Below are 25,825 nucleotides of genomic sequence, written 5' to 3'. Positions count from 1 at the left end.
AGTGCCACTATATCCAACACTTGTCACTTTCCAACTGTCATCAAATCAACAACTACTTCTCTGCTCAAGACACAGCCCCGAAAGAAGTATGGAGCAGAAATAACAGCAACAAAAGTAGAATGGCAGTGTAGGTTGGTTAAGCACTCCATTCTGGTTCTGTCCATTGGGGTAAACTGTAACAATCATTTATGTTTAGTCCAGTTCCTAAGGCAAAAAACTTATTTTAAAAAACCCAACTCAGGGCCGGCCCCGTGGCTTAGCGGTTGAGTGCGCACGCTCCGCTGCTGGCGGCCCCGGTTCGGATCCCGGACGTGCACTGATGCACTGCTTCTCCGGCCACGCTGAGGCCGTGTCCCACATACAGCAACTAGAGGGATGTGCAGCTGTGACCTGCAACTATCTACTGGGGCTTTGGGGCAAAAAATAAATAAATAAAAATTATAAAAAAAAAAAAAAAACAAAAAACCCAACTCAAAGCTCAAAGCAAGTCATTAGTTTCTATTCTCTTTCTTACCTATACAATTGCTACATTTACAATCTTGTTTGGTGTCAGTCTGTGACATGGCAAAATGTAGAGCAAGCCAAGCAAAGAATGCTATACAAAGCAGATGTAGAGCCACAAGAAGCATCTGGGAATCAGGCCCTAAGGTACAATGGAAGGTGAGAGAAACACCGAATACCACATTGGCCTCTTCTGGACAGGCAATAATCATGGGACTTTCTAAACAGCCTAATCTAAATGATAGTATTCAGAAGGAATGCAGCAGCAACCAGACAGGCAGGCCAAAAACAAAGAAACACACAACAAAAACCCACCTTTGGTAGCAGGGCTGTTGTGCAGGGTAAAATGAAAGGGTGGGGGACAGTTGCTTCAACAAGGAACTTAACAGTGACTTCTATAAACTATATTAGGCAGAATTATAGTAAGTGTATTCCAATATAACAACCAATGAACATTATTTAGATATATTGAGAAAACATACAATATTTTACATTATTTTTTAAATGCGAAATCTTTACCTTATAATACTTCGATCCAGATTCATTTTGAAACAATGTTAGACATTTGCTGTCAAGTCTCCAATAATGCCTTTTTCTCTATGAAATAAAGAGCATAAAACAGTGAGGCTCAAAAATAATGATTCCTTTAAAGTACCTGCACTTTTCCTTTTCCTTTCATTTTTATGCATAAATCTGTACTGTTGAATAGGTTTAAAATTCATGAGGTTCAAAATTCTGAAAATATAAAAAGGATATATAATGAAAGTATACTCCCACCATCACTCATATCCTACTCCTACTCTTACTCCAGGCAAGCAATATTATTAGGTTTTCGGGAATCTTTTTAAAGAATTTTATGCATGCACATGCAAATACATATGTATTTCGTGCACACACACAGATATATAATTTACCTATAATCTATAAATTTCTAAAGGTTGGCTTACTAGGTCAAAAGATACGTGCATATGTAATTTTGCTTGACAGTGTTAAATTATCCTACACAAGATTTGACCCAATTTATAGTCTTATCAGCAACATGAGAATACCTGTCTACTCACAACTTTACTAATGCAGTATGTTATTAAACATTTTGATCTTTGCTACACTAATAAGTAAAAACTGGTAGTTCAGTGAAATTCTAAACTGTATTTTTTATTAAAAACAAGATCAAGCTCATATGTTTAAGAGTCATTTATATTTTCTAGTCTATGAACTCTCTTCATATTCTTTGCCCATTTTTCTATTGTGTTATGATCTTTTTCTTATCAGTTTGTTGGTACTCTTTACATATAATTAATCCCTGTTTAGAATATGAGTTGAAAATACTTTTTCCAGTTTGTCTTGTCTTTGCTTTTGTTTTTTGCCACATAGAATTTTTTTTTACTTCTTTAAACTATTTTTTAAAATTAAGACTTCACATTTTTGGAGTTTTAGGTTCATAGCAAAACTGAGAGGAAAGTACAGAGATTTCCTGTATACCCCCTGTCCCCACACATGCATAGCTTACCCCATTATCAAATCTCTCATCAGAGTGGTACATTTGTTACAATTGATGAACCTATGTTGACAGATCATAGTCACAAGTCTATAGTTTATATTATGGTTAACTCTTCGTGTTGTACATTCCATGTGTTTGGACAAATGTATGACATATTCCATCATAGTATCATACAGAGTATTTTCACTGCCATAAAAATCCTGTGTTCCATCTATTTATCCCTACCTGTTCCCTACCCCAACCACTAATCTTTGCACTATCTCCCTAAGTTTTGCCTTTTCCAGAATGTCATATAGTTGGAATCATACAGTATGTAGCCTTTTCAGATTGGTTTCTTTTACTTAGTAATATGCATTTAAGATGCCTCTATGTCTTTTCATGGCTTGCTAACTCATTGCTTTCTAGTGCTAAATAATATTCCATTGTCTGGATGTACCACAGTTTATTTATCCATTCACCTACAGAAGGACATCTTGGTTGCTTCCAAGTTTTGGCAATTATGAATAAAGCTACTGTAAACATCCATTTGCAGGTTTTGTGTGGGTGTAACTTTTCATCTCCTTTGGGTAAATACCAAGGAGTAGTGATTGGTGGATCATATGGTGAGAGCATGTTTAGTTTTATAAGAAACTGCCAACTGTCTTCCAAAGTAGCTGCACCACTTTGCATTCCCAGCAGCAATGAATGAGAGTTCCTATTGCCCTACATCCTCATGAGCATTTGGTGTTGTCAGTGTTCCGAATTTTGGCCATTCTAATGGGTCTGTAGTGGTATCTTATTAATTTGCATTTCCCTGATGATATATAATATGGAACATCTTTTCGTAAGCTTATTTGCCATCTGTGTATCTTCTTTGGTGAGGTATATGTTAAGATCTTTGGTCCATTTTTCAAGTGGGTTGTTTGTTTTCTTACTGTTGGGTTTTACGAGTTCTTTGCATATATTGAAGAATAGTCTTTTATCAGATGTCTTCTTTGCAAATATTTTTTCCCAGTCTGTGGCTTTTCTTCTCATTCTCTTGACATTGTCTTTTGCAGAGCAAAAGCTTTTAATTATAATCAAGTCCAGCTTATCAATTATTTTTTTTATGGATAGTGCATTTGGTGTTATATCTCCAGATCCTTTTTGACTCTCTATTGCTCTACTAGTTTGTAAAGACAATACATTAAATATTCTGCCTTTTAAAGATTCTTTACAAATGTGACTACAGTTTCAGTGTACTATAATTATTAGTCTTAGTATATATCTCATTCTCATTTTGATTTAAAAAATGCACAAAATAAAGCACATAACGAAGTTTCACTACCATGTTAAAATGTCTGTAATTACTGACCAGAGTGTCTCTGCTGGTGTAATGGACCATCCACCCTTCCTTCACCATCGTACTGCTCTTCCTCTTTGTGTGCTTGATGGACTGTACGACCCTCATTAGCGGAATATTATTGCTTGTTGATGGACTAAAAAATATTTAAAATTTATGATAAATATTGGAAATTTCAATTTTTAAAAATCATATAAATACTGTAATCTCATCAAGCTGTTTTTAAGATAACTGAGCTAAAATTTTTCAAAATATCTTAGGAAGACTGTGACTCAAGAAAATAAATTATTCCTGTTATGATGGTACATAGTTGATTTATAAAAGACTAAGATAATACTGTAAGTCCTCATTATTTGTCATGAATACTTTCTGGAGGGTCACAAAACATAAGAAAACAAGAAACAGAGCAGAAAGCATCCTCCCCAACTGGAAGATCTGGAGCCTGGGAGAGGGTCTCATTTGGGATTGCTGTTGAGGAATCTTCCCGTCCTAGGCAGCACGATAAATTAGTAAATTCATAACAAGGCAAAAGCGAGTACAGTCATGCGCCACAAAGTGACATTTCAGTCAACAACAGACAGCACATACAACAGTGGTCCCATAAAATTAGTACCGTATAGCCCAGGTGTGTAGTACCACACTCTATGATGTTCGCACAATGTTGAAGTCGCTTGATGCATTTCCCAGAAAGTATCCCTGTCATTAAGCGATGTATGACTATACCTATACCCAAATTCACATGGTTCAAATGTCAAATTCCATTGTTCATACTGTTAGCAGAAAGTACTTCTAGAATACGATTTGAAAGAAAAATTATTTATAGATATTAAGAAAATAAAAAATAATGTAATTAGTCAAATCAGATAATATTGACACATGGGTCAGTAATAGTGCAGCTGGAGAAAAAGAGCAATTTGGGGGGAGGGGTATAAAAAATACACTGTTTTTCAATTTGAGTCTGACAGTTAAATACTTTCTCTTAAATTATTAAGTACTTATGATTAGGAAACTAGCTCAAGTTCTCTTAATACTCTCCAAATTGGGTAAACATTAAGTTTTAATTAATAATGACAATGATAATAATAGCTGTAATTTAATGAAAAGCCAAACTGAATAAATGATGATTCAACCATGTGAGACTGATAAATGATCCATTTTCTCTAAATACCTCTGTTGCTAATGAAAAACAAAACCTGCCAAAATGTTAACATTTTATTACAAAGTACTACATCCTATAGGACTGTACATACAAAAATTGAATTTCTATAAACATAGGGGGATATTTAAGTTTTATAATCCAATAGCATTTTTACAAAGTACTGACAGTCAGATTAATTGTGATAATATGAAAACTGCCCCCAAATTCATCACGGTCATCTTTGTGCAACATTCTCAGTTATATATTCTTACTGGTATTTCTAACATCAGGTAATCTGCCTGTGTGAAGAAACTGGCTGCTTTAACTGATGGTTCAATTCTGGCACCTTGTGGCAGTTGCTCCACTGCTAGATATTATATCTAGACTATATTTATTTATTTTTATTTTATTTTATTTGTTTGTGTGAGGAAGATCAGCCCTGAGCTAACATCCATACTAATCCTCCTCTTTTTGCTGAGGAAGACCGGCTCTGAGCTAACATCTATTGCCAATCCTCCTCCTTTTTTTCCCCAAAGCCCCAGTAGATAGTTGTATGTCATAGCTGCACATCCTTCTAGTTGCTGTATGTGGGACGCCGCCTCAGCATGGCCAGAGAAGCGGTGCGTCGGTGCGCGCCCGGGATCCGAACCTGGGCCGCCAGCAGCGGAGAGCATGCACTTAACCGCTAAGCCACGGGGCCGGCCCCTAGACTATATTTAAATGGAGCATTTTTCTCTTTAAGAAAACAAAGATTCTCATTTTTCCCATCTTGAGTAGATGGCAAGAGTGATATAATTTATTTCAGAAATACTGTGGTGCATGTAAAAGAATTAGCCACAATTTAGATTTTAAATTACATTTTAGGTTCCACTTGAAGAGATGTGGCTGCTTCTTTCCTAAAGGAGCCCCTGAACTAACCCTGCATTTGGAAGTAGCTTGCAGTACATACACATGCGTTACCTGATTGTTTTAACAGCTTCTTCATCTCTTTCCACATCAAGATCAGATGGATCCAGGAAGAACATTTTATCTTCTGGGGGAGATGCTTCTTCTGTGTCGTCCAAGCCTCGACCACCATCACTGTTCATGTCACTACTGTCAATATCCATTGGTATATCTGTATCTGTTCCCAGACTGGAAGGTTCTGGCAAAGTTTTAAATGAATTTCAGAGTTTTATATTACTGGGATATCAACACATCTAAACTTAGAGACAGTATGTTAAATGTGAAAAAAAGTTTTAAAACTCGAAAATATACGAAAATATGTTCATGATTCAGGATAAACAAGTATTTCTTAAGGAAGATAAAAATGCACAAACCGTAAGGCATAAAAGTCAATTTGATTACATTAGAATTTCAAATTTCTGTATGGCAAAACATACTAGAAGCAAAGTAAAAGATTAGCCACCACTATTATACTTATAGACAACTGATTTTCTACAAGGGTCCAAGACAATTCAAAGGGGGAGAGAAGACTCTTTTCAGTAAATGGTGCTTGACAACTGGATATTTACATCCAAAAAAAAAGAAATTGGACCACTTCCTTAAATCAAATACAAAAATTAACTTAAAGTGGATCACAGACCTAAATATAAGAGCTAAACCTAGAAAACTCTTAGAAGAAAACACAGGAGTAAATCTTTGTGACCTTGGATTAGGCAAAGCGTTCTTAGATACAACACCAAAAACATAAGTGACAAAAGAAAAAATAAATAAATTGGACTTAATCAAAATTAAAAACTTCTGTGCTAGAAACAATAACTCAAGAAAGTGAAAAGACAACCCACAGAATGGGAGAAAGTATTTGCAAATCATATACCAAATAAAGGACTTGTATCCAGAATATTTAAAGAACTCTTACGATTCAACAATAAAAAGATAACCTAAATAGGCAAAGGACCGGAATAGATATTTCTCCAAAGCAGATGTAAAAATGGCTAATAAGTACATGACAAGATATGCCATATCAATTAGCCATCAGGGAAATGCAAATCAAAATCACAATGACGTATCACTTCATACTCACTAGGATGGCAATAATCAAACTGACAGACAATACCAAGTGGTGGCAAGGATGCAGAGAAATTAGAATCCTCACACTCTGCTGGTGGGAATGTAAAATAGTACAGCTGCTTTGGAAAACAGTTTGGCAGTCCTCAAAATGTTAAACACAAAGTTACCATATGACTCAACAATTCCACTACTAGGTATCTACCAAGTGAAATGAAAACACGTCCACAGAAATTGTACTCAAATGTTCATAGCAGCATTATTCATAACAGCTCCAAAGTGGATACAATTCAGATGTCCACTGAGTGACTGGATAAATAAAATGTGGTATATTCACACAGTGGAATATTATTTGTCAATAAAAAGGGAACTCTGAAAATATGCTGAGTGAAAGAAACCAGTCACAAAAGACTACATATTGTATGATTCCATTTATATGAAATGTCTAGAAGAGACAAACACATAGAGATAAAAAGTTGATTAGTAGTTGCCAAGGGCTAGTGGGGAAGAGTAGGTGGGGAGTGACTACTAATAGGTATAGTTTCTTTTCAGGTGATGAAAATGTTCTAACATTAGATAGTAATGATGGCTGCGTAACTCTGTGAGTAAACTAAAGTAAGGTAAGCAAATTACATCTCAATAAAGCTGCTTAAAAAATGATAAGCCACTGAGAGAGAAGGTCTTTGTATCATATATAACTGACAAAGAATTAGTAGGTAGAATTATCTACAACTCCTGCTAATCAGTAATAACAAATAAACGAACAGAAAAATGGACAAAACATGTGAACAGGCAACTTACAGGGGAAAAAATCCTAAATAACCAGTAAACATCTGAAAGATGCTCAAACTCATTAGTATTAAAATAAACAGTACTTCATAACCATTTGTCAAAAGGTAGAAAAGCACAAAAATACACGAACTATAAATCTAGAAAAGACTTCAGTCATATAGAAAAACTGCATTAATTCAGATTAACTGAAACAAGAAAACCAATCATGCTCTGCCAATGGTGTTAAACAGCAACTGGAGAAAATAAACGGAAATGTTAAACTCTTAAAGAGTTTAATTTCCATTCCCTATGCTTTTCTTCCTACAGAACTATTTACATTCAATTTTTACCAGTTATGTAAATGTTAAAGAAAAATTATGCTGAAAGTTTAGTTATTACTCCTTCCTTACTCCTTCCTTCCATAAAAGGTAATCACTTTGATTAACATAATCTTAAAAAGAGAAAAAAATGGCAAAAAAGGGAAAATGTTTAGCTAACGATTATTTGATGGAGAAAGAGACAGTGAGGCAGTACAATGTGCTCTAAGGACTAGGATTAAGAAGCCAGACCACATGGGTTCAAATCCCAGCTCTACCACTTATTGGCTGTACTTCTTGGGCAAGTTATTTATTGTCTTTGTGCCTAAGTTTACTCATCTGTAAGTACTCACTTCAAAGGGCTGTTCTTAGGCTTAAATGTCAACATATGCAAAGACTTTAGAACAGTGCCTGGCATATAGTAAGCAGTCAACAAATATTCGAACTATGAAATAGTTCTAAAGATAATAGCAGGGTTTTAAAATGTGTTTTTATGTCAAAAGATTAAAGAGGATATGCAGCACTGGGTGTATTCGACTACAAGGTGGATAAAGGAAAGATGAGAAGGCACAATTACTAATAAAAGTATACCATTACTTATTTCTCTATTTTGCATGATTTTTTTTTATTTCTTACATTATTTTATTCTGTATTGCATCCAAATATTATGTTTCATTTTGATCATTATCTTCACAAAATTCTAACTGCTAAATAAAGCCTAGTCCCTAGACACCAATACTCCATACCTAATGAAAATGGCACTTTATGGAGCTCTTAGATACTACATCCCAGGAAGTATATGCAGCATAGAGGTGGCCAATATTCAAAAGCTAGATTTTCTTGTACTGCCCAAGTGATCAGGAATAACCAAAACATTTTAAATGAATTAAAACTATTTATGGTCAGAAAAACACTCAAGGATAAAACCCAGGAATACAAACGTAAAAGGAAAAAAAATAAGCGTGGAACGCATTCTGTATCATCTAGCAGTATTTGATACACTGAGTCCATTTTCAAGGCAGATTCCTAGGTTTTTACTGCTTATAATGGAAACCTTTATGAGAGGACTCCGCTTTTGAGAAATGACATGTGGAATTATGCTGGTTTGTAAAATGAGTGCAATCCAAATCCTCAGGATCTGTCACGGTAGCTGATGGCGGCCGTGCTGGCCTGTCATTCTTAGAACGATGAGGTTCATCACTCTCTTTTGACTTTGAGTGTGACGATTTAGCTGGTTTTGGCTTCCAATCAGGGTCATGCTTTCTTTTGTCCAAAGATGATTTCTCCGGTTCCTTGGCTTTCTTGTAAGCTTTCTTTTCTTCGGCCATTAGAAGTCTAGCAATTTCCTCATCCTGGGCTACTTGAGCTGCTCTCATGTCCACCTGGGTAGCCAAAATTTCTTCTTCTTGCAGTTTCCTGGCAATTTCTGCATCATACCATTCCTGATTCCTGTGGGTCACTCGTGAGGGAGTAGAGACAGCTTCTTTCATCCCTCTCGGCTTCATTCCTGCATCTTCATAATAGTAACTATCTCCATAAGCATTGGCTCCAGAAGATTCTGGAAAGTGTTTCTTTTGTTTTTTCTCTTCCTGTAAATCCTTTTCTTGCAAAGCAAGCTAGGTATGTCCTCATTTTTCTTCTCGTGAATGCGACGTCTCTCTGCCTCAATAGCCAGCTTCTCCTGGATTTCCTGAGCAATTTCACAGTCCTGTTGTTCAAGGTCTTTGTAGCACTTCTGGAGCTGAGCCTGGGCTTTCAGATCCTCCTCTTGGAGCTGCTTAGCCACCTGGAGATCATGCTGGACCAAATGGTTCCGCTGAACGTTCGATGCCAAATGATGCTGGATCTCGTTCCTGCAGGCTACGGGCCAGGGTGTGGTCCTCTAGGACGGCAAAATATCGGCACACTTCCTTGACTCCTGGCAGCTTGGACTGGTCGATGCTGACTTCAGCCATGTTGGGCCGGGGTCCTGGCAGCCCCTGGCCGCCCGCTTCCCGGCCGCCGCCGGCCCCCAGCGCGGCCCCGCGCGCAGCAGCAGCAGCAGCAGCGGCGGCGCCCCGGCGCGGCGCAAAGTCCACCCGGCAGCGCGCGTGGCCCCGGAGGAGGGAGCGGCCCGCCAAGCAAGGACTAGCGACAAAGGCCGCGGGAGACGGGCCCCGACGCACCAGGCGGGTGGCCCAGCTGCCCCGCCGCAGCCACCTGCTCCCGCGCCCCCGGCCCTGATCGATACCAAATAGCCGGAGCCCGGCTATTTTGCATGATTCTTAAATCAGAAAAAAAAGTCGAAGAAACAAAATAAAACATGCAAATATAACCTTATACAAAGATAAGACACAAAAGAATTGTGACCTTTTGTGATCTTTTAGGGAAATCAAGACAAAGAATTTTACCTCCATTGAAAGTAACCTCTCCAAGGCAGTCTCTTGGTACTTTTGATGCACAGCGTTTATGGCAGTTGAATTTACAATCTAAAATAAAATATTCAGATTATTAATTTATGTAAAAAGTCAGCCAGTATCAGATAGGGTTAAAGACTTTCTTTAAATCACTCACAAATAGAGTATTATTAGGAATGATGATGATGATTAAAATAAAGTTTTCCTCTACTAAGAACTCAGGTCTTACACTAAAGGTCTGGTTTCAAATTCTGATGCCACATCTTAATAGTTGTTTAACCCCTCAGGGCTCAGTTTCTTTATCTGTAAAATAAAGTTAATAGTATTTGTATAACATTTTGCCATGATGTTGCTGGCTGCTCCACGTTTCCTTTCCTTACCTCACATTCATCTTTCTCATCCCCCTGAAGAGTTTCTCAGGCTGATTCAATTCCCTTCCAACATATGTCAGGCACTTACCTTCAATTCCTAATTATTAGGACCAAGTGCATATGCAGAAAAGAGATTGAGATTCCACAGCCATATATCAGAAATTAGTAAGGGCTTGCCCATACAACCTTCTAAGGAAAGACTGAGCATCTCATGCACAAGGTCTCCTACTTGTACATAATGGTTCTCTGCAGCCTGCACGAACCTCAGAGTTGATAGTAAAGCAGATCAGTGTCAGGTACAAGCTGTTCAATACTACTGTGTAACTCAGTGGTTCTTGAACTGTGGTTTCCAAAAGACCAGCAGCATCCAGCATCTTTTGAGAACTTGTTAGAAATGCAAATTCTTGAGTCCCACCCCAGATCTACTACATCAACAGCTCTGAAAGGGGGGCTGAGAAAGGTGTGTTTTAATAACTTCTTTAGGTGACACTAAAATTGAGACCCATTGCTGGAACTACTGTCTAACACGTCTGAAATACATCTACCAGCAATAACTGGGTAAAAATAATTTCAAGTTATGATTTAGAATGATTTTGTAACCCTTGTGATTCAAGAAAATTCTAGGTCTCATGCCAATAGCATAGGGTAAAGGTCATTCTAAGAAAAAGCCCCATGAAATTAATAATTTGGTGGATGATAAAAATTACATTAATTAACACTGTCTTTTTAAATGAGAGGTCCTAGGAAGATTCATATATGATATTATTATCTTGTGTATGTCTTAAATAATTGATTTGTTTTTTATCTCATGAGGTTTGCAAATTGTAAATATAACAAGGTTTCCATTTTCCCTTTGAAAACGGAAAGCCAAATTTCTGGCCCACCTGCACAAAGTATGAAGATTCTAATGGCAGGCATTTTTATTTTTCTGTATTCCTACCCATGTTTTTATTAATTTGTTTATACCTTCTTATATTTTATATTTGCTTTCAAGCTGCCTTGAAGTTTTAATGTAACAAAGTAGAAAATAAACAGATGAATGAATAAATGAATAGCTGTTCTTGGAATTGTATGTTTTCTCAAATGATCCAGCATGACTGTTTTATCTTAAGTAAATTATTATTTTCTTTCTTAGCTTGACAAGTGAATGAGAATTATGACTATTCTACTTTTTTTGTGTGTGCAAGATTTGCCCTTAGCTAACATCCGTTGCCAATCTTCCTCCTTTTTTGCTTGAGGAAGACCAGTCCTGAGCTAACATCCATCCCAATCTTCCTCTGTTTTGTATGTGGGATGCCTCCACAGCCTGGGTGATGAGTGGAGTTAGGTCTGCACCTGGGATCCCAACCCACGAATCCAGGCTGCTGAAGCACAGCGCGTAGAACTTTAACCACTCGGCCCACGGGGCCGGCCCCACTATTTCACATTTTTTTTTTTTTTGTGAGGAAGATCAGCCCTGAGCTAACATCTGATGCCAATCCTCCTCTTTTTTCTGAGGAAGAATAGCCCTGAGCTAACATCCGTGCCCATCTTCCTCTACTTTATACGGTACGCCGCCACAGCACGGCTTGACAACCAGTGCGTCGGTGTGCGCCAGGGATCCGAACCAGCAAACCCTGGGCCGCCGCAGCGGAGCACGTGCACTTAACCACTTGCACCACTGGGCCAGTCCCCCTACTATTTTACTTTTTAAGTATCTTAATTCATATTATAAAAATACAGGACTCACTGAAGTAAATTATGATTATTTTTGATTGATAACTAAAATAGCTATAAAGAAATATAACCTGCTATTTTCCAAGCCAATATAAGCACAAAACATTATTCTTTTAGAGCTCTAAGAAGTTAAACTAATAATTCAGTGGTAGAGTTAACTGGTTTTATTTCAAAATTCATTAATCTACATATTTATTTTAGTTCCTCATTTTTCTGCATATGGTTTTAGAATGTTTTTGTTCTGTACAGCAGAGCAGCATTATTTACTATCTTTACTAAGATTATCTGTTGGCTAGAATTTGTACATCTGTTATTAATGTTCTTTCCCAAAACATTCCTTAGTGGCTTCTTGCCAATACACTTTAGTGTTGATATTTTAAAGTATTAGTTTATATATTAATTCATATTCAAAAGTAAGCCGTTGAAATAAAATTTCAACATTTCATTATGCCTGCCTGATGGTTATTCAATACCTGACAGCAAACAACCTGTTCTCTATTTGAGGTTCTTCCATGTTGCCATATAGTGCCAAGAAAAGTTTTCTTTTCTAATATACTTAAGTTAAATTTATACACAATTATTTGATTCAGTATTGTTGTAAACAGGATTTATTGTTGCAAAGACCTCAACTCTAATGTTTACTTCAATTCTAAAACATTAGAGGGCCGGCCCGGTGGCGTAGCGGTTGAGTGCACGAGCTCCGCTTAGGCGGCCAGAGGGTTCGCGGTTCAGATCTCGGGTGTGCACCGATTCACTGCTTGTCAAGCCATGCTGTGGTGGCGTCCCATTTAAAAAGTAGAGGAAGATGGGCACAGATGTTAGCCCAGGGCCAATCCTCCTTGGCAAAAAGAGGAGGACTGGCGTCAGATGTTAGCTCAGGGCTGATCTTCCTCACAAAAAAATTAAAAAATAAAAAATAAAACATTAGAATTGTAGAAATACTTCTACTATATAAAAAAGTACGGTACCAAGAACTGTTAAAATAATTACATGAAAAATAAGTACATAAGATTACAGACAGACTACTTATACCTTATCTTGGCTCAATGACTAATAACGTTTAAACTCTCTATTTTCGTTTTCACTCTAACGTATAGCATTGTGATATAGAGAAGATAAGATACAAGAAAAAAAGATAAAATCATCTTTAAAAAGCATAAAACATTATATAACTATAGGAAAAATTATTTCATTACTCTATTAAAAACCTAGTTCATTGAGATGTTTTTGGAATACTATGATAGTGTTCTGAGTTAGTATCCAAATATGAATGGTCCCTATTATAATTCTAGTGGCTTCTACTATCCTATCTATCTATTCTACTATCCTACCTATTTCAGTGTGATTATTCTCCAGAATGACAGTTTTTGTACAGCTCTCTCAGGTACATAATTAAAAATAAAAACAACAAAACTATTGTAATATGTTTGTGTGTGTGTGTGTATGTGTATGAATATTTAATGGAAAGAGAAAAGCATTATTTTATATTTTGGTAGTGTCTAGCTCTGGAATCAGAAAGACTTGAGCTCAAATATCAGCTTACCTGCTTACTAACTATTCCTTACTGGCAAGTGTTAGGCACCTATACCCCACAGATCTAAATTCTAATTTTTCAAATGTTTATATTCTAATTTTTCTTTAGCATAGTTCCTGGTACACAGTACATATATTGCAGACAGTAGCAGAAGTTGTTAATAAATACCCGTGTATGTGTATTTTCTTTCTTTTTAAACTAACGTCTATGACCAATTTCTTTGCTTAAGGCTTCCAAAATATAAATATTTTAAACCTATATTTGCTAACAAAAACATATATGAATTTTACTTAAGAAAACATCCAATCCTACCTTTACACTGCATTCCTTGGCGAAAGAGGCCTTTCAGTAACCGCTTGCAGTACTGACATATTGTGGGACGAGTATAAGAGTGAACTGCAAATGTGTGTGGAACCTTTACTCTGCACATTACCATCTTTTCCATCCAGATTGGGCGACCACTCCAAGAAGGAATTCTCTTACTTGGTTCTTGGTGAACATGTGACTAAAAAAGAAGTAATTTCCATAAGTATAAGTCAATATTAAAAACAAAGTATTAAGAGCAGGGCTTGACCACAAAAGTCACTTATTTCAAACACTAAAGCCAAAAATCTAAAAATGTGGATCTCAGCAGTTTCCTTTGGAAGCTTAACTTACCAACCCTTGAATGAGAAAAGTGCAGAATTTTTTGCTATTATTTACACTTAAAAAAAGAAGATATTTTCATCCTCACATACATATATTCACTGATTATTATTTGCCAGGCACATATGGCATTTTACAAATAAAAAACAAAAGCTTTAAAATGAATTTATAATAGATGTCCAAATTCCTTCAAAACCTTTACCAAGGAATTAATCACAGGAAAAGTAAGTAAATTCAGAAAGTGCTATTGCTGCTCTGGTTGAATTACTGAACACGATATCTGAATATATTTCAAAACAAGTCTTATTAGTTTTTCAAATTTATTTTAACAAATACTAAAATATGTATGCAAAAATTTAAGTCTAATTAATGGTAATATAAAATAATGGCAGACAGAAAATTAACTAAAACAACTTTAGCCCCACTATTTATGCTTTAAGAAATTCCTTGATATTTTAAGTACTTTCCAGTTATTTAGGCTTTCCCCCCGAAGTGAGCCAAAAAGAAAAATTAAAGAAGGCAGTGATCAAAAGTTTTTGCGTAACCTGAGGGATGAGTGGATTTTTTTGGCGAGGAAGGTTGGCCATGAGCTAACATCTGTTGCCAATCTTCCTCTTTTTGCTTGAGGAAGACTGTCCCTGAGCCAACATCTGTGCCAGTCCTCCTCTATTTTCTATGTGGGACGCCGCCACAGCTTGGCTTGATGAGCAGTGTGTAGGTCCACGTCCAGGATCCAAACCCGTGAACCCTGGGCCACCATAGCAGAGCATGTGAAGCCAACCACTACGCCACTGGGCTGGCCCCTGGATTTTTCTAACTATGGCCCTTTCCATATATACAAAGGAAATAAAAATATCAAATTATAACCCAGTTCAATGTGGCTCATCCCATTCATTCAACATTCACTGATTATTACAGGCCAGACTTATGCTATATATCAGGGATACAAAAATTAATAAAGTATAGTCTGTGTTCTCCAGCACAAAATTCAAATACCTGATTACCACCTAGATGTATTACAGATTTTGTTGTAGCTGCTTGCATCTTCACTGCCAGAACTGAGGTCCTGAGATCTTTCACACGGCTTCTATAACTAGTAATGTCTGTAACTCAGAGAAGTTGCCATTCTACATTGATATGTTCAAGCAACAGAAGCAAACGAAGCCAGAAGAAACCAAGAGACAGAAAACTGTAAGGGAGAAGAGAGGGGAGGAGGGGGAAAAAGACTTTTTTTTTTTTTGAAGAAAACAGAAGGACAAGAAGAAAAAAGAAAAGGACAGATGAATGGAGGAGAGCACAAAAAAGAACACAAATATATATTGCGGCCGGCCTGGTGGCACAGTGGTCAAGTTTGCATGCTCCACTTTGGCAGCCCAGGGTTCATGCGTTCGGATCCCAGGCGCGGACCTACACATTGCTCATCAAGCCATGCTATGGCAGTGTCCCACATACAAAGTAGAGGAAGACTGGCACAGCTGTTAGCTCAGGGACAATCTTCCTCAGGCAAAAAGAGGAAGACTGGCAACAGATGTTAGCTCAGGGCCACTCTTCTTCACCAAAAAAAACAAAACAAAACAAAACAAAAACAAAACAAAAAGCACACACACACACCAAAACACAAATATAGCCTTTGATGGATAGTTTTTCACTAATATGTAGGCAGAAAATTTCTAAAACGAATTACGAAGCAATTTAATTTAAGAAAAGTACAAAAAGAATGTTAAAACCCAAACCAGACTTGCACTTCAGCTAACAAAGGTGTCCTACTCTAGTCTGGCTCACCTTTCCTCCATGCTGCCATGTACAGGGGACTTTCAACAAAAGGACCACCACAGTGATTCTGCAAAACTAATAAAGAAGCCAGAAGGAACTAGAAACAGATGTTTTAGGCCTTTGTTTATTCCTGGCTCCTTATTTTAGTGGTGACTCAACACAGGGCTTTTCTTGCTCCTACTTCTACCACTTTTGGCATGTCTCAACTTCAAAACACACAAGATGGAATAAGACTGATTTAACCAGTCATCATCGAATACACAGGATATCCTTGTAAGGAAGAACTTGCATAACGGATCTCTCCATATGCCAATGGCCAGTTAGTGATTGCCTTCTGTCAGGTCCTGCTGGGACTGAGGTATTAGGAACATGTTACAGAGCATATATGGAAGGAACTACTCAGGGGACTGTGGTTGTAGCAGCCACCTAGTTTTTCATGTCCAGTGTAAGTAGTTATTTATGTTATTATTCCTATTTTAAATATGAAAAAGCAGGCCCAAAGGGATTAACATTACCAAGTGCTAGTATTAAATCAAGACTTAGACCTAGGTTTTCTACATGGCAGTGCAGTGATTCTTAACCTTTTCCCTATCTCAACCCACCTGGGCAGATGCTACAATCTCATCAGTGCAAGTGGTTTCCCACTCCACGGAGTGAGGAGGGCAGGAAAGGTGCGGCAGACTCAGTCCGAATTTGGAAGAAGGAGGATGTTGGTAGAATTACCTAGAACATCTGGTTAAAATGGGACCACTGAGATTAGAGTAACCAGAACTGAGTCAAAGTGCTTTTCTTACCTTGCTTTAATGACCCCTCTTTACAAATTACTGCTTAGCTTAAATTCTTATTTCTTTCTTATTAATCTGTAGCCAAAATTTTCTAAAGGTAAGCTGATTATTTCTACACCATGGGTTTAAACTAACATTTGTTGAAGTAATTGCTCACAAAAACTGTATAACAATATTGCCAACTCTCAATTATAATAATATAATTATTATATATAATTATATATATAATATTAATAACTATATATATAATTATAGATATAATATTAATAACCATATATAATAATAAAGGCCTTTAAAGGGGGCAATTCCCCAACTATACATATATATCTGACTCTGGAATATTATTCAGTGAAAGAAATAGCACCAGTTTTTCTACATGTACACTTAGACCCAACAGTTTCTTTCTACCTTGATTCTGTCCTGTCCTGGCCCCTCAGGAGTTTTCCCAAATGTAGTACAAGGAACATTTTTCTCTCTCATCTCCAAATAGCCATCATTCAATCGTGGTTTCTCTAATCTTAGTGGTCCCCTTTGAATCAAATTCAATGAGCAGTCTGTTTTCTTCTGCTCCTCCATCTCTTTACTGGATTCCCTTTACTGACTTCAGACACTAACAGAAACTGCCTTCGTACTGTCGTCTGTAAATGACAACAATCTCAGAGTCAGATTCAAAGGTTTCTATTCCCAACTGGCCTTTTTTTCAAGCTTATCTCAGTAGTCAGTGAAGTTTAACATCTTGATTCTTTAGAAACTTTTCTTCCTCATTCCTTATCTATGAAATCAGGATAATAGCTGTACTTTCCAGGACTGTAGTGAGGATTCCAAGAGAAAAGGTAAGTCAAGTCCCAGCATGAAGCCTGGCACATGAGAACCTAAGAGGTTCTTACTGTATAGCCACTTGCAGTTAGTTCTTCTCTAACCCCGGCTCAGATTCGAGGTTGCTCTCATCTCCTAACTGCTATCTCCTCCATGCCTTTATTTATTTATTTATTTTTTTGTGAGGAAGATCAGCCCTGAGCTAACATCCATGCCAATCCTCCACTTTTTGCCGAGGAAGACCGGCGCTGAGCTAACATCTATTGCCAATCCTCCTCCTTTTTTTCCCCAAAGCCCCAGTAGATAGTTGTATGTCATAGTTGCACATCCTGCTAGTTGCTGTATGTGGGACACTGCCCCAGCATGGCTGGACACGTGTGTTGGTGCACGGCCGGGATCTGAACCCAGGCCACCAGTAGTGGAGCACGCGCAGTTAACCGCTAAGCCACGGGGCTGGCCCCTCCTCCATGCCTTTAGAGTGTCCTCTTTTCCCACTCTTCCTTCCCTCTGATTTTCTTCCATGAGCTCTTCTCTTACTGTACCTCCTTCCTTTTTAGGACTGCATGCCTGGAGTGACAAAAGTAACCTTCTTGAGAGACATTCCACTCTACAATTTCTACTTGTTCTAAAATACTCTGCACAATCTAACCAATTCAAACATGTCACTCTACTTCTTATACTTCCCTAAGGAACTTTCGTCTTCAGGATAAAACTAATGAACTAAAACATTAATACCTTACACCTGCTCTGTCCTGCTATTTCCTAATCTAGTCATACTCAGTTGGGGTTAGCTGGCATACGAATATCATTTGTCGGGCTCTTAAAGCAACATACCTCTATCCTACAGTCCCCATTTCCAGCTAAGTTCCCTGTGCAGGTCAGTGTATAAAATGCACTAACTTTTCTATTACCAATCTTTCCCCAAGCTCTTGCATATGTTTATAATAACTCTTAGCTCTCAGTTCCTTATACCACAGCACTCTTTTCCTACTTTAAAAATCTCACAGTAGGGCTAAGCAATATGGAAATACGGGATTTTTGTGAAAGAATTTCAGAAGATTTTACTCTGGTGTCTTAGTTTAGCAAAATCTTGTGACTAGGGTGTCAAGACAACAGCCCAAAGGCTTGATTTTGCCATTAATTTACAGAAGACCAAAGGGCTTACAGAAACAAGTAACTGATAAAATGACTCCCATCCACAGACTGCAATCTTAAATACTATCAAATGAAGAAGGGAGTTATTTCTTTCTTCCTTAATCTATTACCTTTACCCTTGAAGGGTACAATATATTAGGAAAAGTCATTGATCTAAAAATAATCAGATCTGGATTTAATTCTAACAACACTTACTAATTTGCTCTGTGACATCAGCCAAATCACTTGACCATTCTGAGTCTCACTTTCCTCCTCGTATACAGATCTACTGATATATCTCACTGGAATACTGTAAAGATCAGTGGGGTCATTCACTTACTCATTCATTCATCACCTAAGTACCAGGTATTGTGCTGAGCATGGTGGGGCACACAAAGACATGAGCATTGTCTTCTCTAAATAGATCATAAACTCCTTGAGGACAATCTAGCAGATAAACACTATGATATTAGGTAGGATGCTATACACATCACTAGGGAGGACTGAAAACTGCTATGGCATTCAAAAAATAAAATAATTAATTAACCTATAAGTTAAAAAAAATTGACCATGCATCACCAAAATATCTGTCCCTGTCTCCCCCTCACCTTCCCTGAGGAAAATATAAGCTCCATGAGGACAAAGACTTTGTCTTATTCAACACTGTATCAGAAGAGCCTGGAATAGTGCCTGGGGCATAGCGCATGCTCAATAAATATTTGTTGAATAAAATGCTAAACACATGGGAAAAAAAGAAAAAATAAAATACAATAACTTCTAGGTAAGGGGAAAAATCAGGAAAGGCAGCTGTTGAGCTAGGTCTGGAAAAGGCATGTAGGATGAATACCAACAAAAGCAAAGGTAGGGGGAACAAGGGTGTGTTCAAGGAATGTTGAATAGTAGATTGTTGGAAACAGAATATATAAAGGTTTCCTACTGGTGAGTGATGTAATCAGAGTTGTATACTAAGCTGTAGTGTAATAAGATAATCTGGCTGTAGTGTATAAAATGAAGTATGGAGACCAGGAGTCAGGATACTGGTTAGGATTGCTAATGCAGTGGGGTCCAAGTGATAATGTGATCTCAAAGTATACGAAGTGCAATTCATTACTACTGGGTAGTCCTGTTCCCATTAATACATTCAAACTTACTTAAGTGTAAGAGTGTTACCATTCTTTGGTATATAACTTATGTTCTAGGATGATGTCATATATCCTATAGAAACACAAGGAATAAGTAGTAAAATGCCCCTCTATTACCTTAGAACACATACCTCTTCATTGAGAAGGGCTACATATTCAGTCTGCAGAGGTCTTGGAACTGAGAGGCCAGGTCCTGGCAGAGACACATTTGACAGACGTCTCTTTCTTACTCCACTACAGTTATTGGGAATCTTGAAGGCACATCGTTTATGATAATTTAATCCACAGCCTAAATATATTTTAAAAGGTAAAACAATAAGTAGATTAAAAAAAAACTTTACTCTGTAAGTATGTTACATAAAAAATAGGTGTTTCTTTTATTTAATCTATTTTCTCTGGCAGCAATCGATACCCTAATTAAGAACCCAGATGACAGGCTAAGTGGAAGCTAACAAATTCAGGAAAAAGAGGAAATGTATAGAAAGGTAAGTTAGCTAGAGTGGTGGTTCTTGAAGTGTGGTCCCCGAGGCATCATCTGAGAATTTGTTAGAAATGTAAATTATTGGGCTCCACTCCAGACCTACTGAATCAGAAACTCTGGGGATGGGGCCTAGCAAAGTATGTTTTAACAAGTCCTCAAGGTGATTCTGATACACAGTCAAGTGTGAGAACCACTGGCTTTAAAGCACTTCAGCAAACTGTGGACTATGTACCAAATCTCTCCCACGATGTGAAAATTATATGAAATTCAAATTTCAGTGTTCATAAATAATTTTACTAAAACACAAATGCTCACTTGTTTACATCTTTTCTATGGCTACTTTCATGCTACAACAGCAGAGTTAAGTAGTCAGGACAGAGACCATATGACCAGAAAAGCTTAAAAAATTTACTCTCTGGCCCTTTACAGAAAAAGTTTATTGATCCTCCATCTCAGAGGACTGTTTCTTCATCAGAAACGTGCACCTGCATCCTACCTCCAGCAATTCTAATTCAGAACAACTTTGCTGCTGTGTGGAAAAAACTAAGGTTTTAAAAAGACGATAAGTTATAAAGTTAATATGTATTGAGCCACTACTTTGTGCCAGGTATTTTACCCACATGACCTCATTTAACTATTTACTTCTCGAAACCAGTGGGTGGAGTACATTTTACAGACAGAGAAAATGATCCTCAGAGAGGTTTAGTAAGTTGCCCAAGAATATGACCAAGTAAGTGGCAGAGAAGGACCATAGTCTAGATCCCTCCAATTCTAAAACTTGGTTACTACCTAGTAACCAACTAATGATTTTGTTCTTTCATTGATGAGAGAATGCAAATGTGAAATCCTATTTCAAATGATACAAAAATTTAGAACACATACCTTCACATTTCAGTCCCTGACGTACCAATCCCCAGAGCATCTCACCACAATAATCACAAAAAGTAGGAGCTTTGTAAGAATGTACATAGAGAGTATGTGGACGAATCTGGAAGTCTTCTACTGTGGCCAAAGCTTTTAAAAAAGAAAAGTTTTAAAATAAACCTTATCTTTGTAATTGTGATGAGATTAAGAATGTTGACCATGTTCACTTATGTCAAAATACACAAATTCATTTTTTCTCTTCAAGTTTCATCTGACCATAAATACAAATTATTTTCAGCATTGAATACTGTGCTTTTTAAACTCTATTTTAGGAAGTTTATCAGCTTCAAATAATTTGAGTTCCAAAAGCAGGTCTGTAGGTAACCTCCAAAAGCATTTTCTCATAGTGATAAGATTGCATATAGTTGTTGGGTCTGTTTTAGCCAATTAAAAACGATTTAACTTACAATACACTGGAAAATAGAACACTAAAGACAAAAAACAAAAAACATGCTATAAAACCATGGAAGTTAACCTCAATTTATAGCAGTGTTTCTGTGGGAAATGCACTGAGTTCTAACTTATGATCCCAGGATACACTGTCTGTCTGTTCTCTACAGTCCTAGTGGTTAAGAAAAAGAGACTCCTCCCCTCTATTAGCAACTGCAAAGGAGACACATCCACCAGTAGACATCCTCTCACTTACACCTGCAAGTCATCAGTGGATATTCCTGGCTGATGAAGGGTCCGTATCAAAGATGGAACGGATGTGAGCATGATCTCCAGGGAGGACAGGGAGTGAAGCCCCCAAGTGAAGAGGAAGACAAGGACTAGGAAGTGTATAGATGTTTGGGGTTGTGGTGTAGAAGATGAGTGATCAGTGTTACGGGCTAGATGAATGGGAAGGATCAGGGACTAATGAGAAAAGGTGAGGGGCCGGCCCCATGGCATAGTAGTTAAGTTTGGCGTGTTCCACTTTGGCGGCCTGGGTTCACAGGTTCGGATCCCAGGCACAGACCTGTGGCAGTGACCCACATATAAAGTAGAGGAAGACTGGCACGGATGTTAACTCAGGGCTAATCTTCCTTAAGCAAAAAAAAAAAAAAAAAATGAGGAAGACTGGCAACAGATGTTAGCTAAGGGCTAATTGTCCTCAGCACAAAAAAAAAAAAAAAAGAAGAAAAGGTGATGGTCAGAGAGGATATCAAGAATAGGTTGCAAAGGGGCTGGCCCGGTGGTGCAAGCGGTTAAGTGCATGTGCTCCACTGCGGTGGCCCAGGGTTTGCCGGTTTGGATCCCAGGTGCACACTGACACACCACTTGGCAAGCCATGCTGTGGCGGCGTCCCATATAAAGTGGAGGAAGATGCGCACAGATGTTAGCCCAGGGCCAGTCTTCCTCAGCAAAAAGAGGAGGATTGGCAGATGTTAGCACAAGGCCGATCTTCCTCACACACACACACACACAAAAGAACAGGCTGCAAAGACGAGTTTGGAAAAAATGGTGGCAGGACCCTGGACTCTCGGCTAGCCTTCCTTCCTTTCCTACCCTCCCTCCCTCTCACCCTCTTTTTCTCTGTCCCTCCCTTCTTTCCTGCCAAACAAGAAGTTTTGCAGGCCTACTATATGCATTCTTTGTTCCTTTATGCTCCACACTAACAATCCTGCCCACCTGCTGCCGGATGAGATCAGAAATAGCAGGAGCTAAGGAACAGTGAATGGCAAGAACAGGTGAGAGGAGGAAAGGAGAGAGGTGAGAAAATGCCAACTGAGAACAAAAAGGAAAGGAGCACTATTGAAGTCATGGAAATAAACAGTATTGCAGTGTCCTCTTCCACATCTTCATTACTTCTTTTTTTCTGATTTTCTTTTCTGAACTCCAATTCTCTTATTCTATGCTCTTCACAGAAATAGAGAAAAGGGAGCAGAATTTCAGTGTAATTATTTTCTTTGTCTCAAAGAAGAGTATATTCCTCTTCCAATTCAACTGATAATTCCCTTAGCTTAGTAACATTCAAATAAGTAATGCAGGGCTTATTTGGGCTTATTTTCCTACTTTCTCATCTGTGATATAACCTGCCTGAAGCAGAAATCACATAGTAACCAATATTATAGAAGAAAAAAGTGAGCAACTATAATACAAAGACTAAATATAATTGAACATAGCATTTAGTACAAAAAATAAGTCTCATTGGAAAAAAAGGCAACAAAATGAAAAAAGTTATTTACTTACCTGAAAGAACAACTTCTACTAGGTCTCCTTCATGTATTTCATCTGCTGAGGTAATCAGCTGCAAAATATTTTCTGAATTCATGTCATGGCGAAAGAGAAGAATTTTGTCATACATGCCAAAGAATCCACACTCTGGAAACTGCAGGAAAATAGTAATTTCTCAGTATACCCTTAAGCTTTCTATTTTTATAAGTAAATATCTCAATCTTATGAAAAAATTTTAAGTGGAGTTTTTACCCTAACACTATTTGCTAACAATTCTATTGATACCTGAAAGACCCACCGCGTACTCAAGCATCCCGCTTAAATTTCAAGTTCAAAGACAGAGAAGTAAACAAATATAATTAATCATTGATTATCTTAAAATACATGTCTCTTAGAAATATAGGATTTCTTTATTCAGTTATTGATGGAGAAAATAATCTTGAACTTACTATTACTCTATCTTACATAGCCTGAGAGGGAAGCAGTCTTTCCTGTCCTCTAGAACTGAGCTTCCTATATGGTTTAGCTACTAGCCACGTGCAGTTATTTAAATTTAAGTTAATTAAAATTAAATAAAATTAAAAGTTTAGTTCCTCAGTCACACTAGTCACCTTACATGTGCTCAGTCACCACCTTAGCTTCTGGCTAACATTCTGGACAGTGCAGACATAGAATACTTTCATCATCACAGTAAATTCTATTGACTAGTGCCGGTAGAAGATCAATAATTCCCAAACTACAGCCACAAGAGTACCAATTCCAACATTTTTGCCAAATGCGCCTACAGCCTCTACATCTATCTAAATAATTTTCTTTAATCTGCTCATTGTAATTACAAATACATGATTCTTTTTTTTTTTTTTAAGATTTTATTTATTTATTTTTCCCCCCAAAGCCCCAGTAGACAGCTGTATGCCATAGCTGCACATCCTTCTAGTTGCTGCACGTGGGACGCGGCCTCAGCATGGCCGGAGAAGCGGTGCGCGCCCGGGATCCGAACCCGGGCTGCCAGCAGCGGAGCGCGCGCACCCAACCGCCAAGCCACAGGGCTGGCCCCTAAATACATGATTCTTTATGGTACCTTTCTTTTTAAAAAACCTTTGGCCAGAGCAGGAGACTTGCAGATCTGTTCACATATGCCCTATGTATGTTATTTCAGGGCTTCTACATTTTGTGATTACATGGCTGAGACACTTGGGGGATTAGTATACTAAAGACTAAAGTATGAAAAGTATGAGTTCTAAAATTTTTTATAGTTAACAATAGTTATTTAAGAGAAAATTTTAAGGACTTGCCTTACAAAATAACTATTTAATTTTAAAGTCAATTTAAAAATGAGACCATCTTCTAAACCACCAGTGCCTTGGGAAATGCCGCTCTAGATATTTCAAATTTCTTTAGTTGATCTCAGAATTGTATACTTTCATTGACTTCTTTCGGCTCTTTATAGAATATCCTGTAACAAACTACACAGCATGTCAGTGGCCTGCACTGAACGGCCTGATATGTACCAGTAACACTAATCTGTAGATGCATTTGTTGCAAGGATATTGCTCAGGACATGGTGCGCCTACTTCATAGGGTAACCCTTCTTTCTGAGAACCCATAAGAGATTTCTCTGGTTGGTTTTATAATATGAATGATTTGATCATGTAACTAATCATGTTTTCTTGTTTACTCTGCCCACTGGAAAAAGCAAAGCCAAATATGTAGCCCACTTCTAACATCAGTCTAGGATCTTAAGGCATGTGTTTTAGGTGCAGATACCAACCTGGCTTGATCTAATTTTCTGACCTTAATTTTCCCATTAAAAATTCTTATGTATACTGTATATCTCTTAAAAGGTCTCAATTTTTTTAAAAGCTTAAATTAAAAAAATTGAAAACAATGACTTAATTAGAAATTTAAGAGTTTATCTGTATTTTTTTAAACCTGAGTAAATGATGGAAAAGTAGACATATTTAGAATTGTTATAATACTAATTCTCCTTTCAATTACTTCAGTTACCAATAATGTTTTTAAAACTTCATAATATGCTTTAAACATATATCTAACAGCATAAGAATTTTCAATTGAAAAGATAACTAAAAAGATAGCATCAAAAAATTTTTATTACATTTTAATTTAAATTTTAAAATTAAAATTTTACTACATTTTATGAAGTTACTACTAAATTCAAACACATCTAATGAGGAGTAAAACATCCCCATAACTTAGTTGCAACAATTCTTAAGGATTAATAAAAAAGGATTCCACATTCCATCCTTATAAAAATAAAATCTCTAACAAAATATTTCTATGAATAAAACATTTTAAAAATTCGTATTTTTTGCATGGTCTTCTAACCATAAGGCATTGGCCCCAAGGTTTGTAAAGGTAAGACAGTCGTTGC

The 25,825-nt window shown here is 37.3% G+C and overlaps 1 protein-coding gene and 1 pseudogene across 3 annotated transcripts in view; both read right to left on the bottom strand.

Moving 5' to 3' along the window:
* PRKD3 (protein kinase D3) overlaps positions 1-25,825 on the bottom strand; it is a 90,018-nt gene that overhangs the window by 26,067 nt on the left and 38,126 nt on the right. For all 3 annotated transcript variants that reach the window (XM_087436886.1, XM_087436887.1, XM_087436888.1), the window contains 8 exons: positions 23,449-23,587; positions 21,235-21,366; positions 20,003-20,160; positions 13,889-14,081; positions 9,950-10,027; positions 5,422-5,605; positions 3,336-3,459; positions 1,021-1,098 (listed from right to left, as the gene is read on the bottom strand). In XM_087436886.1, the coding sequence (XP_087293012.1) occupies positions 1,021-1,098; positions 3,336-3,459; positions 5,422-5,605; positions 9,950-10,027; positions 13,889-14,081; positions 20,003-20,160; positions 21,235-21,366; positions 23,449-23,587 (1,086 nt within the window). The remainder of the gene's footprint in view (positions 1-1,020; positions 1,099-3,335; positions 3,460-5,421; positions 5,606-9,949; positions 10,028-13,888; positions 14,082-20,002; positions 20,161-21,234; positions 21,367-23,448; positions 23,588-25,825) is intronic.
* On the bottom strand, positions 5,635-9,670 carry LOC106800551 (coiled-coil domain-containing protein 50 pseudogene; annotated as a pseudogene).

This window comes from Ceratotherium simum, chromosome 11 (assembly GCF_057802395.1).
Source record: "Ceratotherium simum simum isolate JZ-2026a chromosome 11, ASM5780239v1, whole genome shotgun sequence".
Classification (NCBI taxonomy): domain Eukaryota; kingdom Metazoa; phylum Chordata; class Mammalia; order Perissodactyla; family Rhinocerotidae; genus Ceratotherium; species Ceratotherium simum.
Note: the sequence above shows the minus strand (reverse complement) of the source record. Positions and strands in the feature narration are given on the sequence as shown.